This window comes from Vespa velutina, chromosome 2, assembly GCF_912470025.1.
Source record: "Vespa velutina chromosome 2, iVesVel2.1, whole genome shotgun sequence".
Classification (NCBI taxonomy): domain Eukaryota; kingdom Metazoa; phylum Arthropoda; class Insecta; order Hymenoptera; family Vespidae; genus Vespa; species Vespa velutina.
The window spans coordinates 5,998,979-6,021,478 of record NC_062189.1 but is presented as its reverse complement, the minus strand read 5'-3'; the positions used below and the strand labels follow the sequence as shown (position 1 = coordinate 6,021,478).

At 34.1% G+C, this 22,500-nt stretch overlaps 3 protein-coding genes across 5 annotated transcripts in view; 2 read left to right on the top strand and 1 right to left on the bottom strand.

Moving 5' to 3' along the window:
- Nucleotides 1–8,744, top strand: part of LOC124947094 (protein giant-lens) — a 10,008-nt gene extending 1,264 nt beyond the window's left edge. Inside the window, exons 2-4 of the mRNA XM_047488762.1 lie at nt 7,444–7,664; nt 7,892–8,063; nt 8,394–8,744. Coding sequence (XP_047344718.1) covers nt 7,444–7,664; nt 7,892–8,063; nt 8,394–8,636 — 636 coding nt within the window. The 3' untranslated portion in view covers nt 8,637–8,744. The remainder of the gene's footprint in view (nt 1–7,443; nt 7,665–7,891; nt 8,064–8,393) is intronic.
- LOC124947089 (elongation factor-like GTPase 1) overlaps nt 1–22,500 on the bottom strand; it is a 54,151-nt gene that overhangs the window by 12,128 nt on the left and 19,523 nt on the right. The gene's annotated exons all lie outside the window — the stretch shown is intronic.
- The window catches only part of LOC124947093, a 29,002-nt gene continuing 19,117 nt past the window's right edge, over nt 12,616–22,500 (top strand). The window contains exons 1-2 of one of the 3 annotated variants that reach the window (XM_047488760.1): nt 12,616–12,861; nt 20,463–21,152. In XM_047488760.1, the coding sequence (XP_047344716.1) occupies nt 20,649–21,152 (504 nt within the window). In that variant the 5' untranslated portion in view covers nt 12,616–12,861; nt 20,463–20,648. Of the gene's footprint in view, nt 12,862–16,023; nt 16,552–17,049; nt 17,221–20,462; nt 21,153–22,500 lie in introns of those variants that run through there. The other 2 variants (XM_047488758.1, XM_047488761.1) reach the window with 2 other exon arrangements.

Sequence of the window (22,500 nt, the reverse complement as noted above, 5' to 3'; positions counted from 1 at the left end):
ACATATATATATATATATATATATATATATGTATACATATAAAGTAAGTAATGCGAGAGAATGAGCATACTCGTCGATTCTCAGGAAAAACGATGAAAGATACGGAACGAAGAAAGAGTAATCTATAATAATAACTCTGCGTTAATAATTCTTTTCTTTCCACGCAACTGTTATTATCTATTACTACTAAGAAAATATATTTAATAATTGTGACACATACACATACACACCCACAATAACGTGCCTGTTGTTTCTCCGATCTGATTGATTTCTCGATCACGATCGAGCACCAGTTAACGTTGATTAAATATTATCAAAAAGAAGATTTTTGTATCTAATAAATAATTAATAGCCCTCCAATCTAAAATTTTCAAACACTTTAACAAATAAAGTTAAAAATTAAGCTCTTTAAATAAGATTAACGAAATAAGAAATAAAAGAAATAGAATCAATCTATGCGTTTAAAAATTAAATAATCTTTCTATTTTCTTTTGTTAGAATATAAAGAAAAGATATTGACTGATTTCCTAAGGAAAGAGAAAAAAGAAGAAAAAAAAAAAAAAAAGAAAGAAAAGAAAAACATGAGATACGTTCGCAAAAGGACACAATTTCCTTTCAATGGGGTGAACAACACTCGAATGACAAACGATGTATCTCTCTCTCTCTCTCTCTCTCTCTCTCTCTCTCTCTCTCCCTCTCTCTCCCTCTCTCTCTCTCTCTTTAAAACGACGAACTTTCTCGAGGCTTCGATAACTCGAGGCACGATGTGACATTCCGGGGATACGAGGCTAAATTACCCGCTTTACGGTCGCGAGAAGGAAGGGGAGCATGGTGGTGTGCGGAGGAGGGAAAGGGGGTAAAAACTTAGCCGCGAGCAAAGAGTGGCGCCCACTCGGCGTTCGAACCTGTTGCCCGTCCTCGTCGTCGTCGTTGTCTTCGTTGTCGTCGTCGTTGTCGTTGTCGTTATCGTTGTTGTGTCATTCCTGGCTCCTTCACTGACTCTACGTACGCACCTGGATATTACGCGTCTCCTCTTCATCCTCCATAATTCTCTCTCTCTCTCCCCCTCTCTCTTTCTTTCATTGCACCTACGCTATTTGTGCGTGTACTCTTTCACGCACACGTTCGTTCGATTAAGAGTGGAATTAATTGGTGTTAAGTGAAAGAGACCTCTGTGCGTATGCGTTTAATGAGAAAAAGAAGGAAAAGATGAAAATAGGGAGAGAGAGAGAGAGAGAGAGAGAGAGAGAGATGTATTCGTTCACGAGTACCTGCTCCATTCATAACGAACTCGTATGAGTATAGAAAGAAAAAAAGAGATAGAAAGAGAGATAGTTTCTTCTTGTTATTTTCAAACAGCTTCCGAAGGAATGTCACCTTTGCTGTCGATCTCGGTGACGTGTTTTTCTTCAACAACGACGACGACGACGACGACGACGACGACGACAACGAGAAATGAATGCGTTCTGTCTTTCTTTTTCTTACTCGATAGCCTCGAGAAAAGAGAGAGAGAGAGAGAGAGAGAGAGAGAGAGAGAGAAAGAGATAGGGGGGAGGGGGAGAAGACAGAAGGACATAGAGAGACAAAGTCTGCTCGTTTTCTCTTCGAAATGATCGCGCGGCCCTTTCGCGGCCGTTCTGTTGTGTTGTTTTGTGTTGCATTGCGTATATAGCGAGAAAAAGAGAAAGAGAGAGGAGAGAAAGAGAGAGAGAGAGAGAGAGAGAGAGAGAGAGAAATACACGCGCTCTTGAGTAATCGTCGAGTATAAACGATTAACTTACGTGCTATGGCTTGGCTTTAACGAGTAGTGGACGGGACAATGGGTATTGTCGATAGACTCGATGACGATACCATCATTCGCTCGGCTTTTCTTTACTCGAGTTCCTTCATGACACGTTCATTTTGATTCTTTCAGTCATTTTCTTTCTTCTTTTTTTTTTTTTTTTCTTTTTTGCTTAGGTTTGTTCTCTTTCCCTCTCCCTCTCCCACTCTCTCTTTCTCTCTAATTCTTTTTTAATATGTTTAAGATTAACTCTTACAATTATTTTATTTTTATATTATTTATGTATTTATAAATATATAATATATACTGTATAGTTAAATTTATGTATTTATAAATATATAATATATATTATATAGTTAAATTTATGTATTTATAAATATATAATATGTAATATATAGTTAAAAAATCACATGTATATATAAATATGTATGTACATCGTAAAATCATAATATAGAATTCTCCCCCCTCCCCCTCTTATATTCATGTAAGTCATATAGAGACATGTGATTTTTTTCATTTATTTCATTTATGCATTTTGTTTTATGGCGTTTTGTTTCATTTGGATGATTCAGGAGAGGACAGTAGCCACATCCCAATTTACTGCAATTTCTAGCACCCGAGAAGTTCATTTAGGTGATCTCTCTTTTTCTTTCTCATCGTAAGAGCGATAACCAGGAATTATAGTTACTTAACAGTGCGGTGCGTAGAGCGAATTAAATACGAAACGAGTCGTGAAAACGGTCGGTCTGCGTGTATATATTGTTGACTACTCCGTTGTTGCACGCTACTAGACATAACGAGGCTTTCCGTTAGCGGAGTCACGTTCGCACACTACTCCCGTCCCGTTTCATCGCGTCAATTAAACCATTTTCCTTTTTTTCTCTCTTTCCTTTTTTCTTTTTCTTCTCTTTTCTTTTTCTCCTTCTTTTCCCGCGGACAACTTTCGAAGCGATAGAATGTACGCTAGCGGAATTTCAACCTTCGTTTTATTCATTCGAAGAATATCGAAAGAAAGGAAAGAAGTACGTATTTCCTTTACAAACTGGCGCCAAAATATTTTTGCTTGCCCGACGTTAGAATTTTCAGTAAATTTTGCTTCAAATAATAATAATAATAATAATAATAATAATAATAATAATAATAATAATAATAATAATAATAATAATATATAGAAAAAGAAAACAATAACAGCATCTAAATAAACAATTGTATAATAAGTGGATAGGCACAGACAATAAATAACGTTTAGAATTGTTAATAAGAATTACTATTGTTATTTACTGATAAATATAAAACACTGCAAATTGCAATATTACTTATCGACTGATTCAATGATTCTTTTACTTCATTTTTTGCAAGAAAGAAAGAAATATAAATAAATAAATAAACATAGAAAAAGAAAAAAAACGAGAAAAAGAGAAAAAGAAAAAGAAAAAAGAAAAAAGAAACGGACGTCCCGCGTTTGACGGCTATTCTATCCAACTCTCTGGAAGGAGGAGAAGGAGATCTCTTTGCTGTCTCTCTCTCTTTCTTTTGGGTCATATGAGGGAGAGAGAGAGAGAGAGAGAGAGAAGGGAGACGTATACGAAGGAGAACTCAAAGAGGATCGTGCCCTGTCTTCGTCGTTCTCGGTCATCCGTGGTGTATGCGTAGCCGAGTGCCAGGTGTCATGTTCATTGCGGTCGTGAGAGAAGCGAGAGACGCGTGAGAACTTCCGGGTGGGTTCGCGAGCTTCTTCCGGTCCTTCTATTATCCCATTTTAGTTTACCGCCACCGTTTCGATGCCTCCTCCGGTATATTCCTCCTCCTCTCCCTCAACTCCACCCCTCCCTCATACACCACACCCTCCACATCCCACCCGACCTCACCTCATTCTATCCTCCTCGCCCTACCCTTCTCCTACTCTTCTCTTTCAAAGGAGACGCCTGTTTTTCGTTTCCTGAGGAAAAAAGAAAAAGAATAAGAAAGAGAAGAACGGGGAGGGTTGACTGAGGAAGGAAGAAGAGTCTCTTCTTTGAGAGGAAAAAGGAAAAGAGGCAACTAGCGTAACGTCGTTCTAACGTTCAACGATGACGATGATTGGATAGAGACGATTTCGTTCGTTCGTTCGATCTTTCCTTGTCGGTTACCTCTAACCCACTTTTCTTCTCCGTTCGATCGACTCGACTTCCGGTCGAATCGTTCAAGTCTCCGTTAGTATAGAATACTATTTTGTCTTCGCAATAAATTTCCAATTTCTTAGATCTTCGACGTTCATAATGTTATTGAAATTAGCAATAAGCCGATTCGCAATTGATTATGAATTGATCACCTTCGATCATTATTAAATAGTTCGTCGTTATTTCAATATTTTATTATTTAACTCTAATACACAACGATAAATTTATATAAATATGTTTTTTTTTAATTTTACATTTGCATTAGTATCTTCTTTGTTTTTGAATATTTTAGTACCTAATACTAACACCTAAAAAACATTAATACAAATATACGTACTTATATTAAGTATTTTACAATTTGAATAAATAAATCGATATAGGGATTCATTAGAACGAACTGTAATATTGGAATCAGACTCGATATAGTACGACAAAGAGTTAAAGATTTTTTGGGAGCAAGAAGAAGAAAAAAAAGAAAAAAAAAAAAAAAAAAAAAAAAAAAAAAAAAAAAAAAAAGAAAAGAAAAGAATTAAAATAAACAAAAAAAAAGTGGATTTTTTTGGATCAAAAGAGAATTGACGTTTCGTGGTCAAAACGAGCAATAGGAAGAAGAGGACCAAGAAGTGGGGTGGTAGTTGTGGTGGTGGTGTTGTTGTTGTTGGCAGGATAGAGAAGAGGGAGCGGTCGAGATAAAAAGTCGAAGGAGAGATAGACGGACGTGGTAAAAAGTCGAATGCTCGGTGGTAAAACGGCGGAAGAGCGTTTCCTCGAACAGACTCGAAAGCCGAGTTTATCTTCTCTCTTTCTCTTTCTATCGACAACGACGGTGGCCTAACTGCCGTGGCTCACGCACCTTCGTGCACTCGATGGGGATGTAAAACGATTTGTTAAATCATTTTCGATTATTGCCACTAGCTTAAGTATCTTTTTATTTTATCGAAGGGATTAGGCATCGAAGAAATTCATGTTCATAACTTTTATACGACTACTTAAACAAATGCGAATGATTTTTTTTTTTAAATATATTGATCACGTGATCGAAGGAGCATTTTTTTGTTTCTTTTTTTTTTAATGATCTTTCGAAGTTTTTAGATAGATTTAATCAATTTTTATATGACGTTTCAAATAAATGTGACAATTTTAAATATATCCACTGATTCAACCGAAAGATCATCTTTTTTTTTTCTTTCTTTCTTTCTTTTTATCGATATTTCGAAAGTTTGAGATCAGTTCAGTCAATAGTTAACTTTCATACGAGATTTCAATATAAATGTGACAATTTTTGAATATTTATTAAATACAGATCAAAGGATCATCTTTATTTCTTATTTTTAATGATCCTTCGAAGTAGGAACGTCAGTTTAAGGTAAAAAAAGAAGAGGACGAAGAAAAAGTCAAGATGAATTGTAGAGAAACGTAGATATACCTGCTTGCTAAGCGAATAAGATGACGAGGACGACGAAGACGAGGACGAGTGGAGACACAAAGGGGTTCACGGCGCGCCGAATTAGTCTCTCGGCGGTAGTGAAATAATGGCTGAATAGGTTTCCTCGAGAAATGGCGGAAGTCGTTCGATGAATGAGCCGGAAGACCTCACTCCGAACCTTACAATGGTGACCACCGTACGATCCCGGTATTACGGATCAAAACATCCTTACCGATTTACGATCCTTCCGCGATCTGTCGTTCTACCTGGCGACACTATTAAAACGACTCGCGAAATCGTCTAATATCCACACTTCCACACAGGAAGTCAATATCTTTACCGAAAAAATATATACTTCTATTCATTTTTCTAACGATTTCCAAATTGTTTTTTTTTTTTCAATTAATTAATACGCTCTCTTAATAACATAATAGGCAAACATAGATCAAATATTTCGATTAACCGGTGACGTTGGGATTATTCTTGAAAAAAAAAAAAAAAAAAAAAAAAAAAAAAAAAAAAAAAAAAAAAAAAAAAAAAAAAAAAAAAAAAAAATACATAATTTTGAAAGGAAAGAAAAGAAAAAGATGTCATAGGAGGCGACGTACCCCCGGCCGAGAAAGCGCAAAGAGCATCTCTCGTAAGCGCTTCATTCGGAGGTTGTCAATCCGGTCAATGAGGCAATCACGTACGTCCTGTCCAGCTACGTATGTTCGTACGACAACGTTCAAGCGTGGCGCAGAGTCCCCGGGGCTCTCTCGTTAATCCGATCTCGTCGGCTTTTACTCGGTCACGATTGGTCATTGACATTGCGTCGCTCCTCGGAAATCAGGGACGTCCTCGTCGTGCCGGATAACAACACGAACTTTACAATATCATTTTTTTTTTTCACCCTTCTTATTCGTCCCTTTTAAAAAGGCACACGGATTTAGCTGATTCAATTTTTAACTGGCTTGAATTAAAATCGTTCGCAAAAAAAGAAATCAAAATCTTTTATCGTAACGTCCAATCAAAATGATTAAACGTAATAGTATTTAATTTATCGAGTAATTGATATCAAATGAAGGAAGAATTGGTAAAAAGAAAAAAAGAAAAATGGAAGAAAAGAAAACAAAAGAAAAAAAAAAAAGAAAAAAAAAACAGATCTTCAAATAAACCTTCCGTAATTTTTCTTTCGTATTTTTAAACAAAATCGATCGTATGTACTTAGATACGAGGAAACTTATCGAAAGCTTGTCTCGAAGGCGACCGGAAGTCCGTTGCCGCGAAAACACGTTCTTAGAGCTGGCGAGCACGTTTTGTTTCTAGCAGCACGAACGATCCAGAAACGGAGCCGGTCGACCCTGAGTGCTTCGTGCGTGACGAAGATCGAAGATCGACGCCGTTCGTCGAACAAATCGAATCCTTCTTTCGATCTTTTATTTTTCCTTTTATTTTTTCTTCGTTTTTTTTTTCAATAAAAGATAACGAACTCTTATGAACGACAAGGGTAGGTGTGTATCTATGTGTATGTATATGTGCGCGCGCGTGCGCATACTCGTTTAAAAGTCGTAAAGCATGTATGCCTGACGTATGCTGTCTCGCAATAGGCGAATTGTCGGTCGGCACGTGATATCGAACTAATGTAAGAGCGCGCGATACGCACGAAACTCGCGTTGCACGTGACGGAAACGGCGGGTCTCTTTCGACGCGAATTAACATCGAGTTGATATATACATATTTTATATATAAATATATATGTATGTGCACGCGTATATATCTGTGTGTGTGTGTGTGTGTGTATTGACTATATATATACATGTAGGTATCGTACTTATCTTGAGATACTTTCGAATAAACACGCGTAGGCAGGATGTCTGATCAGTCGCACTCTCGATCGTGCAAAGTTTTACGTAATCTTGCGATTACTTTTGCTATTCAGTTTACAATTTTGGACTTTATAGATATATATATACATATATATATGTATACACATATAATGAAATTATTCATTTATGAAATTGGATTATTTTCACAATATTTATTTAGTTAATTAATTATTTTTGTTCAATTTTTGTTTGCTTTTTCTTTTCTAGGACAGCGAAGAAGAATTGCCAGAGTGCTCAGATCGAAGCGAAGTCTGTAGTAAAGTAGATCTTTATGGTGCACCATGGGTCGAGAGACAATGTCGTTGTCCTGGTGGACGTGCTTGCCCTAGTAGCCTCCACGCGGATGATGGACATACGATCGTCGATAAAACTCGACAATATAAACTCTGTGAACCCGTAAAGCGTCTTCCTATTTGTCGTTATTTCAAGTGAGTCTAATTCGATTTTTTTTTCTTTTTTTTTTCTTTTTTTCTTAATTTTTATTCGTAAGAAATAAGACGTTTTTTTAGATGATGATTTTAATTGCCCGTTCAATTTGATCGTGATCTGATATTTATACAAATTATATATATACATATATGTATGTCGGAATTCATTCAATGATTTTGATCAAATTTTTATTGTATTAAATAATGTTTGACAACTATTGTTTCAGAGACATCACGTGGACGTTGGCACCCGGTGGAGGACCAGCGAACGCAACAGTACAACGTGTACATTGTCGTTGTCGACCAGGCAGTGTACCATATCTCGTCCGAAGACAACCCCATATCTCTCCAGAGGGTAATTCCGGATTCATATATGCTTTCGCCTGTTCGCCGCAAAGCGTAAGTTATTTAAATTAATGTTTCATCAATCATTTTTCTATCAATTAAATAAATTAATTAATTAACCCTCTATACCTCGAAAAATTATTATTGTTTCTAAACATAATATAATAAACTTCATATTTTATAAAACTTTATAATTATACGCAAAAAATATTAACTTTAATATTAACAAATGATTTAGATAATATTAATAAATGATATGACTGCATTATTTGTTATATGACTGATGGAAAAGGATTAATTAATTAATCAATTAAAAATAACCGTGGAAATAGTATTGCAATAATAATCAAGAGTAAATCAGTTAGACATTTTGTCTCGTTATAGAGGCTACGTTGCCAGCACAAGGAACCTTGCAGGCTATTTACCGTTCGCAAAAGAAGGAGCTCACAGTTGGAAGAAGTAAACGCCTCGCCTCTCTGCCAGTGTCCCAGGGGACACCGTTGTCCCCGACGTCACACGGATCCTGGATCATTGCCGGCGAGATCTTATTCCGGCATATTAGAGATCAAAACTTATAGCGGCTACTGCGTACCTTCGCATCATCCTGAACCAGTCTACACAGTTTGAAAGGGAGAGAGAGAGAGAGAGAGAGAGAAATCGAGAAAGAAAAAAGGACAACGATCTCTTCTTCTTCTTCTTTTTTTTTTTTTTTGATTCCTTTTTTTTCTCTAACGAAAACAAGATTTTTCGAAAATTTTCTTTCAATTATTATAATAATTTCAATGAAAAGTATTTTTCATCGATTGTGACATATAACGCATGAAGAATAAGAAGAGAGAAAGTGAGAGAGAGAAAGAGAGAGAGAGAGAAAGAGAGAGAGAGAGAGAGAGAGTGAGAGATTAGACATTAATAATTAAATAAAATCTTCGAACTGTGACATGAAAATAGTACGAGAGATTCCTATCGAAGATTTGTCTAATTCTTCTTTTTTTATTTTTTTTTATCTTCAAAAAGAAAAAAAAAAAAAAAACACGAAAATCAAGAGGAAGAAAGAAAAGAACATTAAAAATTCGTTCGCGGTGCGACGATTTTAAATGAAGGCAGACATTCCTTTTCATTCAAATTGCCCTTCAATTTACGTTTACACGAGAAGGGCTTGTAAAGAGCTTTAAATCGTCATGAAAAAAAATCTTTTTTTTTTATTGTGTATGTATTATCCGAGAAATGCGTTACGATGTTATTTCGTTACTATGTTTATAATATTATTATCTATTAGTTACAGTTTGTATAGACAGAGTTATAGTTCATTCGTTTCGATAATTATTTAGCATTCTGTTATATACATATAGATATATATATATATATATATATATATATATATATATATATATAGTAAATAGTATATATAGCTACATGTATATGTATAAATTTTGAGCGAGTATCTTCAGTTAAGAAAGCGATGCTATTAGATCGCATTCGATACGATTTTGAAAAGAATTCAACATCGATGATCGAAGAAGAAAAGCTCGGTTACCTGGAAATACTCTCGATCGTATAATTTTCATAACGCGATTTAGTTCGTTCATTTATAATAATTACTTCGTAAACATTCCATAATTTATATTAGGTTAATCGTATTATTATTCTTATTATTTTATAATTATTTTTAATTCTTATTGAATGAAATTTTTAAATTATTATTATTATTATTATTATTATTATTATTAATTATGCGGAAAGTGGCAAGTTCCAGGAAAACAGGTTCTAATAATTAATACTAATTATCAGCATTAGTATTATTATTATCACCATCATCAACATATTTATAAGTTAATTATTATTAAAAGATCATTCATTTCGATTTTATTTTTAATATTTCGTTTTGTTAGTAATATATTTTGCTTTTTCATGTTCGAAATTCGGAAGAATTCCCATTGTCACGAGCTCACATTCTTATTATTATTATTATTATTATTTTATTATTATTATTATTATTATTATTATTATTATTATTATTATTACTTGTAGATATATCAATGCGGATAAAGGTACATTTTGTGTAAGAGATCGTTCGATGATGAAAAGCCGGCTTAACATCGACGTTACTCGTGTTTGTATAATTTACGTTAATTTAATAAAGTATATCGCCTTATCTGTTGAAAAAAAAAACAAAACAGAAAAAACAGTGTGACAGGGTACGTTGCAAATTTTTATATGGAAAAAAAAAGAAAAAAAAAAAAAAAAAAAAAAAAAAAGAAAAGAAAAAAAGAAAAAAAAAATGTTTTTGAATACATTATTTAAAGAATATATACAATAATTGTCGGTAAGGAAGAACACATTTCACGATCGGTATTTAAAACTGTTTGGTTGAAGATCACCACAAGATGTCAGGCTGTCGCAATTTTCCAATCGATTTCATCAAAGGATTAATTTTCTAACAGATGGCACGCATAGTTCAATTTAAAAAAAGTTCTTTGATTAATTATAATTAGCTCATAAAAAAAAAAAAAAAAAAAAAAAAAAAAAAAAAAAAAAAAAAAAATATTTGATCAAAATTGAAATCTGAAACTCGTTAATGATTTTATAGTCAATTGAATTTTTGTTTTACAAGAAAAATTTTATTTCTGTTACTTAAGTTTAATTACTCTCATTAAATATTATATTTTGAATAAAACAATTTTAATTACCATGAGTGATTAAATGAACATTGTTTATAATAATAATAATAATAATAATAATGGTAATAATAAAGTTAAACTAGGATAATCAAGCTTTTCCATTAAATATTTTAATGGAAGAAGCACTAACGTCGCGAAGAATGAAGATGTTTTGAAACTCATCGTCGTTCGCTATTTATCGTCGTGTATCAACACTTTTTCTTGACCGCAAAGTGCCGACGATCTCTCGTGCGGGCTCTCGTTAATCCGCCGGATACAAGCCTCGATATTATCCTTTAAAGAGCTGTACATTAATGGCCGCCATGTTGAAGGCGTTCGTCGTTTTGTGAACTCCACGGGAAAATAATGAGGTAACGACGGCCTTTACGATACGTGTACGTGGTGCACGTATCACGCCTTCGATCGGACATTTTTCTTTTTTTTTTTATAAATTTTCAACTAAGTAGTTACAAAAATGTTACTACTATATTATACATATACATGCGTTTCGTACGTAATGAAACGTTTACGTATTGGATAAGATGAAAGTCATAGATAATTAAAATATCTGTGATCTCTCATGTCTTAATTTTTATATTTATTTCTTTTTCTTTTTGATTTGTTTGTTAATAAATAGAAAAACAAAATTATATACTTATAATTAATATAACAAATTTATGAAATATCCGCGAAGTATATAGTTTATCAGAAGAAATTCGATATTTTAAAAAATTTGTGTTAGGTTCGTATTGATTTTTTTTAAACAAACATTAATTAACATTAAATATCGTTAAGATTACTTGTACGATACAAGTACGTTCGATAAAAATATTAAAAATATTTAAATTCAAATTGAGTTTAAAGGTAAATTCTTTGATGTTTTTACGATCACTTTAAGTATTTTATTTTATCGGAACACGTACTAATATTTTTTAGTCTTTTTCTTTGTTTTTAAATAGAAACAGATAGGTTCAATAAAAATAACTAAAACACACACGATAAGATACATAACGATCACCTTGAACTATTTCATTTTATTCCTTATTTTATATTATCATTTTTATTATTATATTTTTCTTTTAAAGTTAAAAATTGTTAAGGGAAAATGTTTAAATATATAACTAGTGAAAAGATTTAAAACTTGTTAGCCAGCGACTTGAAACTCAAACGACGATGTAGTATTATTATCTCTGTTCGATCGTTCGCCAAGTTAATTAATTCTACGTCGCGTTCGTTATCGATGCACCTTTTTATAAGCTTTCGTTTAATCAAAGATAATTTTTTTCTTCGCGAGAGAGAAAGAGAGAGAGAGACAAGGGTGTACAAGTAATTATCACCCTTTACAATGTTAACTAGTGTTATTTTCATTAAAGTGAATAATTAGAAACGACGTAACGAGTTTTTTTCTCTTCAATAATGATCGGTTAAATACGATTAAATACTTTATATATATATATATATATATATATATATATATATGAGTGAAGACAGTTTCTTCGAATCAATCCAGATTCATTCACGCTGAATCATTTACTTGCATCTCTCGCGTTGAGTTCTGTCCATCGCCTTTCTCCGCTTCCCCGTTTCTTGTTTCATCATCTCAACAGTTTTACGCTTCGCCGAGATTCCACCGCGAGCGAGAAGAAGGAGGCAAGAAAATCGTTAGAAAGGAGGATCGGAATTTATTTCTCTTTCTCTCTTTCGTTTTTGTCCAAAAAATCAAACCGTTTCGTCTTCTTTTCTGTATTTACTAGCATTGTTTCAAGTTATTCGTAAGTTATAGAATCATCGAGATTTACGATCACAGATATTAATAATAATAATAATAATAATATTAATAATAATAATAATAATAATAATAATAATAATAATAATAATAATAATAATAATAATAATAATAAATAGAAAACAACATAAACAAAAGAAGAAACCGAAGAGAGGAAGGAAAATATCTTGATTTTTTTACGTCAATTTTCTTCTTCTTTTATTTCTTTTTATTATTATTTTACCAAGAATTGAGATAGGAACGTAGACATGAAGAACTAACGATCTGACACGTTTCGCGAGCAACTTCGAAAGGGTGGAGTCATCAGTACCGGATAATCATTATGCTCTACGCATCCATCGAAGGTTAACGTCTGGTTGGCAATAGACAACCAGTAAAAGCAGTAGTATCAGTAGCAGAAGTAAGCTAGGTAAGCTAACCAGGAAAGCTTGTGATTAGATATTTTTATAGAGTAATATCATATTGATATCACTTATGGATTATTCTATTTCATAATAATAGTCACGTAATTGCGGTATACCTGATTTTAACGCGTAAGTTGTCTTACAAGTTTTCAGAATTGTTATCACCAAGGTAGAATCGCATATTTACCACCGACGACGATGACGATTATTTCCATTTATTTTGAATTGAATTAATTTTTTTTTATTAAATCGGTTCAATTTAACGGATATTTGAAAAACATTAACAATTTTTACATCGCCTTTTTATTTCCTTTTCTATTTTATTCTTTCGATTTGATTCATGAGGAATCGTCATCATCAGGGATGACCTTGAAGTTTGTCGTTCGAGGACAAAGCTAATAGATCGATTCGCAAGATCTCAACGGGAAATCGTGTCGAAACTTTCGTTTTGTCTCGGTCTTGATTTGAAAAGAAGACTCTTATGCACTTTTGCCCGAGCACCAATGCTGGCTTACAATTATTTCGCTTACGCGATTATGCGCGTCAAGCTTTCACCGCTCGAGGGAAATGATCTTCCTCTTATTATCATTCATCTTCTTCTTCTTCTTCTTCTTCTTCTTCTTCTTCCTCTTCATCTTCTAGTTTCATGCCATATGTTATCTTATCTTTCGTTTGCTATTACTTATTAACATCTTCCGTTGTAAAACAAAAGAAACGAAAGGTACTCACGAAAAAGAGGGCGAAAGTTTAGTGTGAGATCGTTTTTATCTTAAGTATACGCATACCATCCTACTTTCGTCGTTCGTTGAATGTCATTGATTTCATTAGAAATAATTTAATTTCTTTTTTCTATTTTTTTTTTTTTTTTTTTTTTTTTATTTTTTCCTAAGTAAGATAATTTTCCGTTTTCTTACGTTCAATTAAAAGGAAGTATCGCAAAGGTAGTGGAAGCGTGACCAAAGTGATTTCAGTAAAATCAAGATAAGAGATTGAAATTTATTCGCGTAATTAGTAGTCAACGTCCGTGTTAATTCGATATCTAGAAAAAAAGAAAAAAAAGAGAGAGAGAGAGAGAGAGAGAGAGAGAGAAAAGAAAAGATAAAAAAGTAACAAAATAGATCTCGGTAAGCTTGGATAAATGTTAATGGAGGAATAGTTCGTATGTAGAACAGTAGGTTGAACAGGGAGGAAATAGTAAAGCCCGTTTATAATATCGTACTGTCGAGTGAAAACGACCGCTGGTATATCTTGCGTGAGATTGCATGAAGAGGAAATAGATAATCATAAACGTATTGAGAAGAAGCACGATTAATCTCAAGGCGGTGGACGTAGGATGCGTTAAAATGAAATCAAAAGGAGATAACGAGTCATCCTCAATCTCGTTTCGAGTGCAGGTATTTAAAAGAAAGAAAATGGTAAGAAAAGAGAGATTTTACAACTCTACAAATTATCGAAAGACTTTTCAATGTAATCTGTTCGGTCATAAATCATAATTTTTTAAATAAAATAATACAATATTTTCATACATCAAATAGGAGAGATAATATATTATTTTTTTTCTGCAGAATAATATTTTCAGACAGTAAACTGTTGACAAGAGATATTTTTTTTTTTTTTTTAATAAAACTCTCCTTTTGGATCAAATAATATTTTTTGTAAAAGTAAAAGTTACTTTCCGGACGGAATAATATTTTTTGATAATAAGAATTAAATAATATTTCTTAAATATTACGTAATATTTTGCGAACAGAATAATCTTTTTAAATAGTAAATAGCAAATAATATATTTCCAGAGATGATAATGATATTTTTCAAAAAGCAAAAATAATACTCTTTAAACAAAATGATATCATAGAGCATTAAACGATAAATAAGATATTTTGAATAAGTTAATTATTTTTTCTCCATCTTCCTTTTTGAACAAATTTCAAGCGATCGATCGTACAAATTATTATATTTGTTTTTTTTTCTCCTCTTTCATCTAGTTCCTATGGTAGATCCATTTTAAAAGAACGACAGTTTCCGTATAATCTCTTATCATTCGTCTCACTCTTTCTCAGGCGACAAACCGCAAACAATTTCACGTGTTCACCTACGCGTGAAGCGGCAAACCGCAAATCGTCGAAGATGAGGAGACGATCAAAGATCTCCCCCCTTTCCCATAACAAGGAACCAGAAATTATTGAGATTTATTGGAAATCGTCTTCCTCAACGTATCGTTAAAGAATAGCCAGAAGGCAAACGCGTGCCACTGTTATGGCACGTTGAACGACGAGCTTCCGTAAAACACTTTCACGATTGTTTCACCTTTGTACCATAATCATTTCAAAGTAACGCACTTGTAATTATTTTTCTTTATATTAGTATCTCTTTTATTGATAGATACGTTGTAAACGAACATCTGGCATGTAGGCAATGATAAGAATAAATATTTCTTTCAACACGTTTATAACGAAGTCGAAGAAGACTCTTTAAAACTTGAATCTTTTAATCCGTCTTATCGGTTTAATTCATCGAATGCATCATTATTTGCAACATCATTGGCCTACTTGTCGAAGAAGAAGTGGTTTGGACCACCCGAGCGGTACTTTCTCGATTGTTTCGACACCCTCTGTATGATCGTTATGGGACATCTGAATTTACCATATATGTACTAATAGTCCATCGTTTTCTGTTTCAAGGGAAAAAGAAAACTTGATAGAAAGAGAAGATAAATAGAAAGGAAAAGGGAGAGGGAAAGGGAGAGAATGAGAGAGACAAAATACAAAATATAGAAAATCGGTCATCATAAAAGAGAAAAAAAAATGGAAAAATCAATCATTGTGAAAGAAAAAGAAAGAATACGTGAGAGAGAGAGAGAGAGAGAGAGAGAGAGAGAGAGAGAGAGAGAGAGAGACAAAATACAAAATATAGAAAATCGATCATCATAAAAGAGAAAAAAAAAATGATAGAAAAATCAATCATCGTGAAAGAGAAAGAAAGAATAAGAGAGAGAAAGAGAGAGAGAGAGAGACAGAGACAGAGACAGAGAGAGAGACAAAATACAAAATATAGAAAATCGGTCATCATAAAAGAAAAAAAAAAAAAAAAAATATAATAGAAAAATCAATCATCGTGAAAGAGAAAGAAAGAATAAGAGAGAGAAAGAGGGAGAGCGAGAAGAAAAATCGGTCATTGCGAAAGAGAAAGAAAGATAGAAAAATCGATCATGGTGAAAGAGAAAGAGAGATAAATAAAAATGGAGATAGTTGAATAGTAGGAGGAAAGAAAAATTTCGTCGCGTTTTCCTCGGTACCATCGTCGTGAGTTCGCGTGTACGAGAGGAACTAAGCGAAGGGAGAGGATTGGCGGAGATGCGGCTTAGGATTCCGAGCGCGGTCGAGTGCTTTCTGGTTGGTTGGTAAGTGGGACTAGCGGGGACTCATAGGCAGGAGGCCCCCTACGAGAGCCCGCAGTCGGACTCGAACCCCGAACCAATATCAGCCGTGAGTAGTACCCTACTACACGAGTGTCTCTCTGCTTTCTTTTATTATCCATATCATTATTATAATTTCACGGCTATCATAATATTTGATCGATATTGTCGATTTCTTTTTGTCTTTCATTTTCTTTTTTATTTCTATCGAGTGTGCAAGAACGTTTGTAAGTTCATTTGAAAAAGATCCAAAAGAAGAGGAAAAGGATTCGTCGAGGAGGTATGATTTCAATGTTTGTATTTCTTAAGAGAAAACGAAATAGATATAGAAGTAGAGATAGAAGTAGATAGGTAGATAGATAGATAGATAAATAGATAGATAGATAGATAGAGATAGAGAGAGAGGGGATAATGAACGAGATGATTTCCGGTTGGCTCGTTCTCGCATTTCTGGGATCGAGATTGAAGTTGACTGACTGACTGACCTTGAGTTCGAATGCATTTCTGTTCCCAAGTAAGGGGTTGAAGAATACCGAGAGGTATCGAGAGATATCTAGATTGGTGAACCGTTTCCCAGAAATTCTGCGGGCTTTTATTTATTTTTCTTTTAGTCTTTGACCGAACGCGTTCATAAAAAAATGTTTATATGAATTACGAATAATTTAAAACAAACAAACAAACAAACAAAAAAAAACAAGAAAGAACCATGTGTATTTAATGTAGTAAGAAAAATGGGATGAAACTTTCTCAAAACGTTATCTCAATTTATTCAATGAAAGAGATGAAAAATTGTTCAAAGAATGTTTTTAAATTCGCATGACGGATAGCTTTCTCTCATCAGAAGTCAGGATCTCGAGACAAGAGAAGAAAATAAAGGGGAGAAGATCGACGGCGAAACTAATCTCGACCTCGACCCAGGCATTAGCGTTTCGATGACGGCCAACTTGAAGTATATCATTTTAGTTACCTCTCTTTCTCTTTCTCTCTCTCTCTCTCTCTCTCTCTCTCTCTCTCTCTCTCTCTCTCTCTCTCTCTCTCTCTATTTCTTCTTCTTTGTGCATAAACACAAAGAAAGTCCAATCGCATATGTGATATATATGTTATCTGTTTTGGAATAGACCCGTTATGTCTCTCTGTCTCTCTTTTGATCTGTTATCTTCATATTAAAATCAACGCTTCATCGTAGAAAAATACACATTCCCACGATTCTTCGAGCCTTATTGTTGTTTTTTTTCTCTCATAATTTCACTATTTCTCTTTTTCTCTACATTTAAAAGACTTCATTTTAATCTTCCTGCCTACTTACGCAAACGATCATCCTCTCGTTCACTGGGATATCCATATTCAAGCCATTTTGCGTAGATTATGGGGCTTTATCGTTGGATCATTTCTCACACAGATATCCCTTTGTTTGATGCTCTTCTCGGAGAACCTTTGACTAGGATACTCTAGAAGATATTAAATCGACGGCATTCGACGAAGAACCGAATAATTCTTTTTTTCTTTCTCCCTTTTTCTTTTTTCCTCCTGTTTCTTTTTTTTTTTCTTTTTCTTTTTTTTTTCTTTTTTTTTTTTTATTTTCCTTCTTACAACGTGAGAGCATACATTTTGTTCACACACATTTGCATAATCGTATCAGAAAGGTCTGTCGAAGATTGTACAAAGTTTAGATCTTCTTTTTTTAATTAATCAATTCATATCCTTCGTTGGGATAGTTTGATCGTAAATATGAAAAAAAAAAAAAAAAAAAAAACAAAACAAAACAAAACATAGAAGAACAAGAAAGTATATTATCTATTGTAGATATCTTTTGATAGAATCTCAAAGACACTTCGAATGCAACGAGATCTCTCGACACAGACGAACGATCTTACGGTGAAAGATAAGACGAAGGGAGCACCAGATCGCAAGATAGAATATAATAATGTAACGGATCGGAAGCTGTGCTTCGTCGCTTCTACCATCGTTCCTTTTCCTCCTTCGTCTTCTTCTCTTCTCTTTCTTATACGTGCTCATGCGTGCAGATCCGTGCGACCTTGCAAATGCAAAGAAGAAGAGATAACGGCCCGTAAGGAATGTACCGGGTGACCCAATTCCAACCAAGTCCGTACCGGTGAACGCGCGATAATTATCACGGCGCCTACGTTCAAGAGCATCGAGCGAAACAGTAACGACAATGACGATGGCAACGACAAAGACAACGATGAAAATGAATATGAAGTCGACAACGGTCGTTGACGAAGCGAATCGGAAGTTATCAGAGAATAAGTTCGATATTCTAAAAGGATCGATATATATTCTTGCTCGTAATGTGAAGTGAACGCTGACGAATTACTTCGAAGTAACGTTATAAAATAGGTCTCGATTCAATGAATATAGATACAAATCGCTATTTATACTTTCGGGGGTGGGAGAGGTGGAATGGGATGATGTAGGAAGAGAGAAAGAGAGGGGAAGGGGGAAATAGTTAACGATTTACAACGACCTACATTATCGACGCGTTATTTATTGCTTCCTCGAAAAGTCGATCCAGAAAATGCGATTAGAAAAAAAAAAAACAAAAAAAAAAAAAAAAACAAAAAAAAAAAAAAAAATGCAATCTGATTGAGTGATCTCGTTGTACGCGCGTACTCGTTTCGATCTCCTGCGATTACGTTCTCTGAAAAAAAAAAAAAAAAAAAAAAAAAAAAAAAAGAAAAAAAAAAGAAAAACAAAAAGAACAAAAAAGAAATTTGCGAATGAAGCAAGGAGCAAAAAAGAATTCATTAAACACGAACCATTTATATTATCGGTAATATTATCGCGATAATCAGAGTGTAATCGTCGCTGTCATCGCCGTCGTCGGTAAAAATGATCGGATAAGAAAATGCGGCTTTCAAAAGACAAGTTTAAAACACAGTCTACGAACTTGGCGCTTTTCATCGAGAACGCGTTATCGAGTCTAAGGCCGGACCTCGATCTTTTTAACGTTCTACGTAAGATCGTTCCGTTATTAGAACGGAGAGGTAGATAGGAGCAAGCCGGTAGTAGAGATTGGTGTTTTACTTTGCGAGGGACAACGAATCGGAAAGATGGAAAATCATTATTCGAAAGTTTCTCCGAGGAAAAGAGAGAGAGAGAGAGAGAGAGAAAGAGAAAGAGAGAGAGAGAGGGAGGAGAGAAAGGAAGAAAGAGAGATAGAAAGAGAGAGAAAGAGAGAGAGAGAGAGAGAGAGAGAAACGCGTACGCTTGTTGCTTCCACGCAGCATCCATATCGTGGTCCAGCCTGGTAGAGTTGGAAAAAAATAATGTTACCGTTAAGGAAGGCCTAGCTCTCAACGTAAACTCTTCTCGTTTCGTCTCGATGCTCTCGCGAGATCCGCTCGGACGTGAGCTTAGGGTTCATGCTTGCTCTCGATGGATGAGAGAAAGATAGAGAAAGAAAGAGAAAGAGAGAGAGAGAGAGAGAGAGAGAGAGAGAGAGAGAGAGAGAGAGAGAAAGAGAAAGATAATCCAGAGACGCGTGGGAATCAGGGATGTTCCTTTGAACGATCTATACGTATCGATAGATCTACGTGTGTCTCTTTTACGATCTCGCAAAAGATCTACGTCGATCTTTCTTCCAATCTCGTATTCGTTCGAGACGTTTGTTTATCGACATACTTCGGAATATCGTTAAACGAATGTAATTAGAATAAAGATCCTGTAAGAAAGCAAATCCTAAAGTTCTAACGTGGAACTTGTTGTAAATTCTCATTTTAAAGATTCGATTAGAAAAAGAGAAAGAGAAAGAGAGATAGCTTTGATATCTGGAAAATGAGAGGATAATCCGCACAAAAGTAATCATATTTCATTATTACAATTAAAGGACTCTCTCACTGTCATGAAGATAATCTTCACTCTAGCGAGAACGGTTTCGCCTTCGTAAGAGCAAACGTGCTGTATAATGAGAACGAGATTCGCTTGATACGGTAGAAATACCTACGACATTAATCTTCACTTTAATGAGAAACAATTCTACGAAATGTTAACCCAGTTAAATTCAAAGTCAAGTATTTTATTAAGAATGACGTAGGCATATTATTCGATAAATCCTGTTCTTTATTATTTTCGCCTAATGTATTCGGATATTTACTTGCATATAATATACATATATAGTTAACATCTACGTTTACAATTGACAGTAACATCATAATGATATTGTGTTCTCAGGTATATTCGTATCATTATTACTGCTGACATCGAGCAGAGTAAACGGAACTAAAAGTAACAGTCACGGGAAAGGAAACAAAGGAGTGGATGGTAAATAAAAGAAGATAAAAGAGAAAAAGTTGTTGGGGATATAATAAATATAGTGTAAACTCGTAAAAAGAGAATTTACGTGAAAGAGAAAGGAAAATGAAGACGATACGAACGATAATATGGTTAGTATTACCAATCACAAGCTGTCTAGCCTTGCCACCGTCACAACAAGAATACGCTCGTGGTTCGGTTAGAGCAAAACAAACGACACCAACATTGCCCAATAGAATTACATCTGTTGTCACTTCGACGATCGTACCATCGATAACAAGTTCAAGTTCGTCTATAGCGTCAAATTCAATGTCTTCGGTTACGACGCCTATTCCAACATCTACTTCGTCGGCAACAACCATAACAGCGTCATCTTCGTCAATCAATCCGATCGTATCAATTGCTTCCACCGAACAGATTATGTCAAGAACGGCAGCTACTTCCGGTAGCGGAAGTACCGTGTTCTTGTCTTCAACAAGAAAGGTTAGCACGAAACTGGATGAACCAACTAGCACGATGCCCTCTACTTCGGGTAAGGAGACTCGTGAATCACCTGGGAAGATTCGACCGCAAATCAAGCTAACAACAAATTATACTAGCGCGAGCGAGGTAAGGATTCTTTCCTTTTCTTTGTTTGTTTCTTTCTTTCTCTTCTTTTTCTTTTCTTTTCTTTTTTTCCTTTTCTTTTATCTCTTAATTTATTATTATTATTATTATTATTATTATTATTATTATTATTATTATTATTATTATTATTATTAACAATTGTGATCATTCCGTTAATCTTTAATAGATAAATCGTATTTTTATTATATGTACATAGAAATTATGTTTTTCGATTTTGAAATCGTGCCCACGTTCCGTTAGTAGACTCGGACTATCTCGAGTTTCTCGCGATAGTCACGATTGTATTGTGACTCGATCGTAATTCGATGTATCTTTAAAGCGTCTTCATTGTTCCTCGTAAAGATCTCTATATACATGTATATATATAGAGTATACGTATAGTATATATGTAGTATATATATATATACATACACATATACTTGAGATAGTAAAAGAGTATCTTCTCTCTCAAGGGGGTTGGGAACTTTCTTCTCATCGACATTCCCGTTTACCCGTCTCTGTATGTCCAACAAGATAATTTATCGTAGAGCAGTACTGACGACTTTCCTGACAACTTTCTTCGAGCTAAAAACCAACAACGCTCGATCTACATCGAAGAAAGAAGATTTTTCAAGATAGTTGAGATCGATTTCCTAAAAAAGTCAAGAAGCTCGACCTTCTCTCATCTCTTACGTAATAATAATAATCCAAATGAGAAAATAAGAAAATGTTAAGAATCTCTTCGATACATAATACAATAGTATATACATATACATATATATATATATATATATATATATATATATACACATGCACACAGTACATATAGTTTGTACGGCTTTAGTAGAAAGGGACCCAGATTCGTGCGAGGGTCGGTGAGTGTCGCGAGCCTCGCGAGGGAAAAAAATGCCAAATGGGTCGACCTAGAAAGTAGCAAGCGAGGCAGAACACACCACGTGTTGCAAGTAGATACTTATAAAGAGAATATAATACGTCCTACGTAGAGATATGTTTGATCAACGTTATACCTACGTTCTTGCCTTTTAACATTAACAATATTATCTATCGTACAAAGAACAAAGCCGTAAAAGAAATTTTATCGATGCCTGTCATCGTGTGCTGATAATTACGAACGATTAATAACACATACCATTTTTTTCTTTTTAAACGTGGGTAGTAAAATGATGATAAAAAAAAAAAAGAAAACAGAAAAAAAAAGAAAAGAAAAAAAAAGAAAAAAAAAAAAAAAGAAAAAAGAAAATAAAATAAAAGAAACAGAATTCATTCGATACCTCGAAAAGTTCATACCATTGACATCTTTTATCAATGTAAGAATAAACATAATTCATAA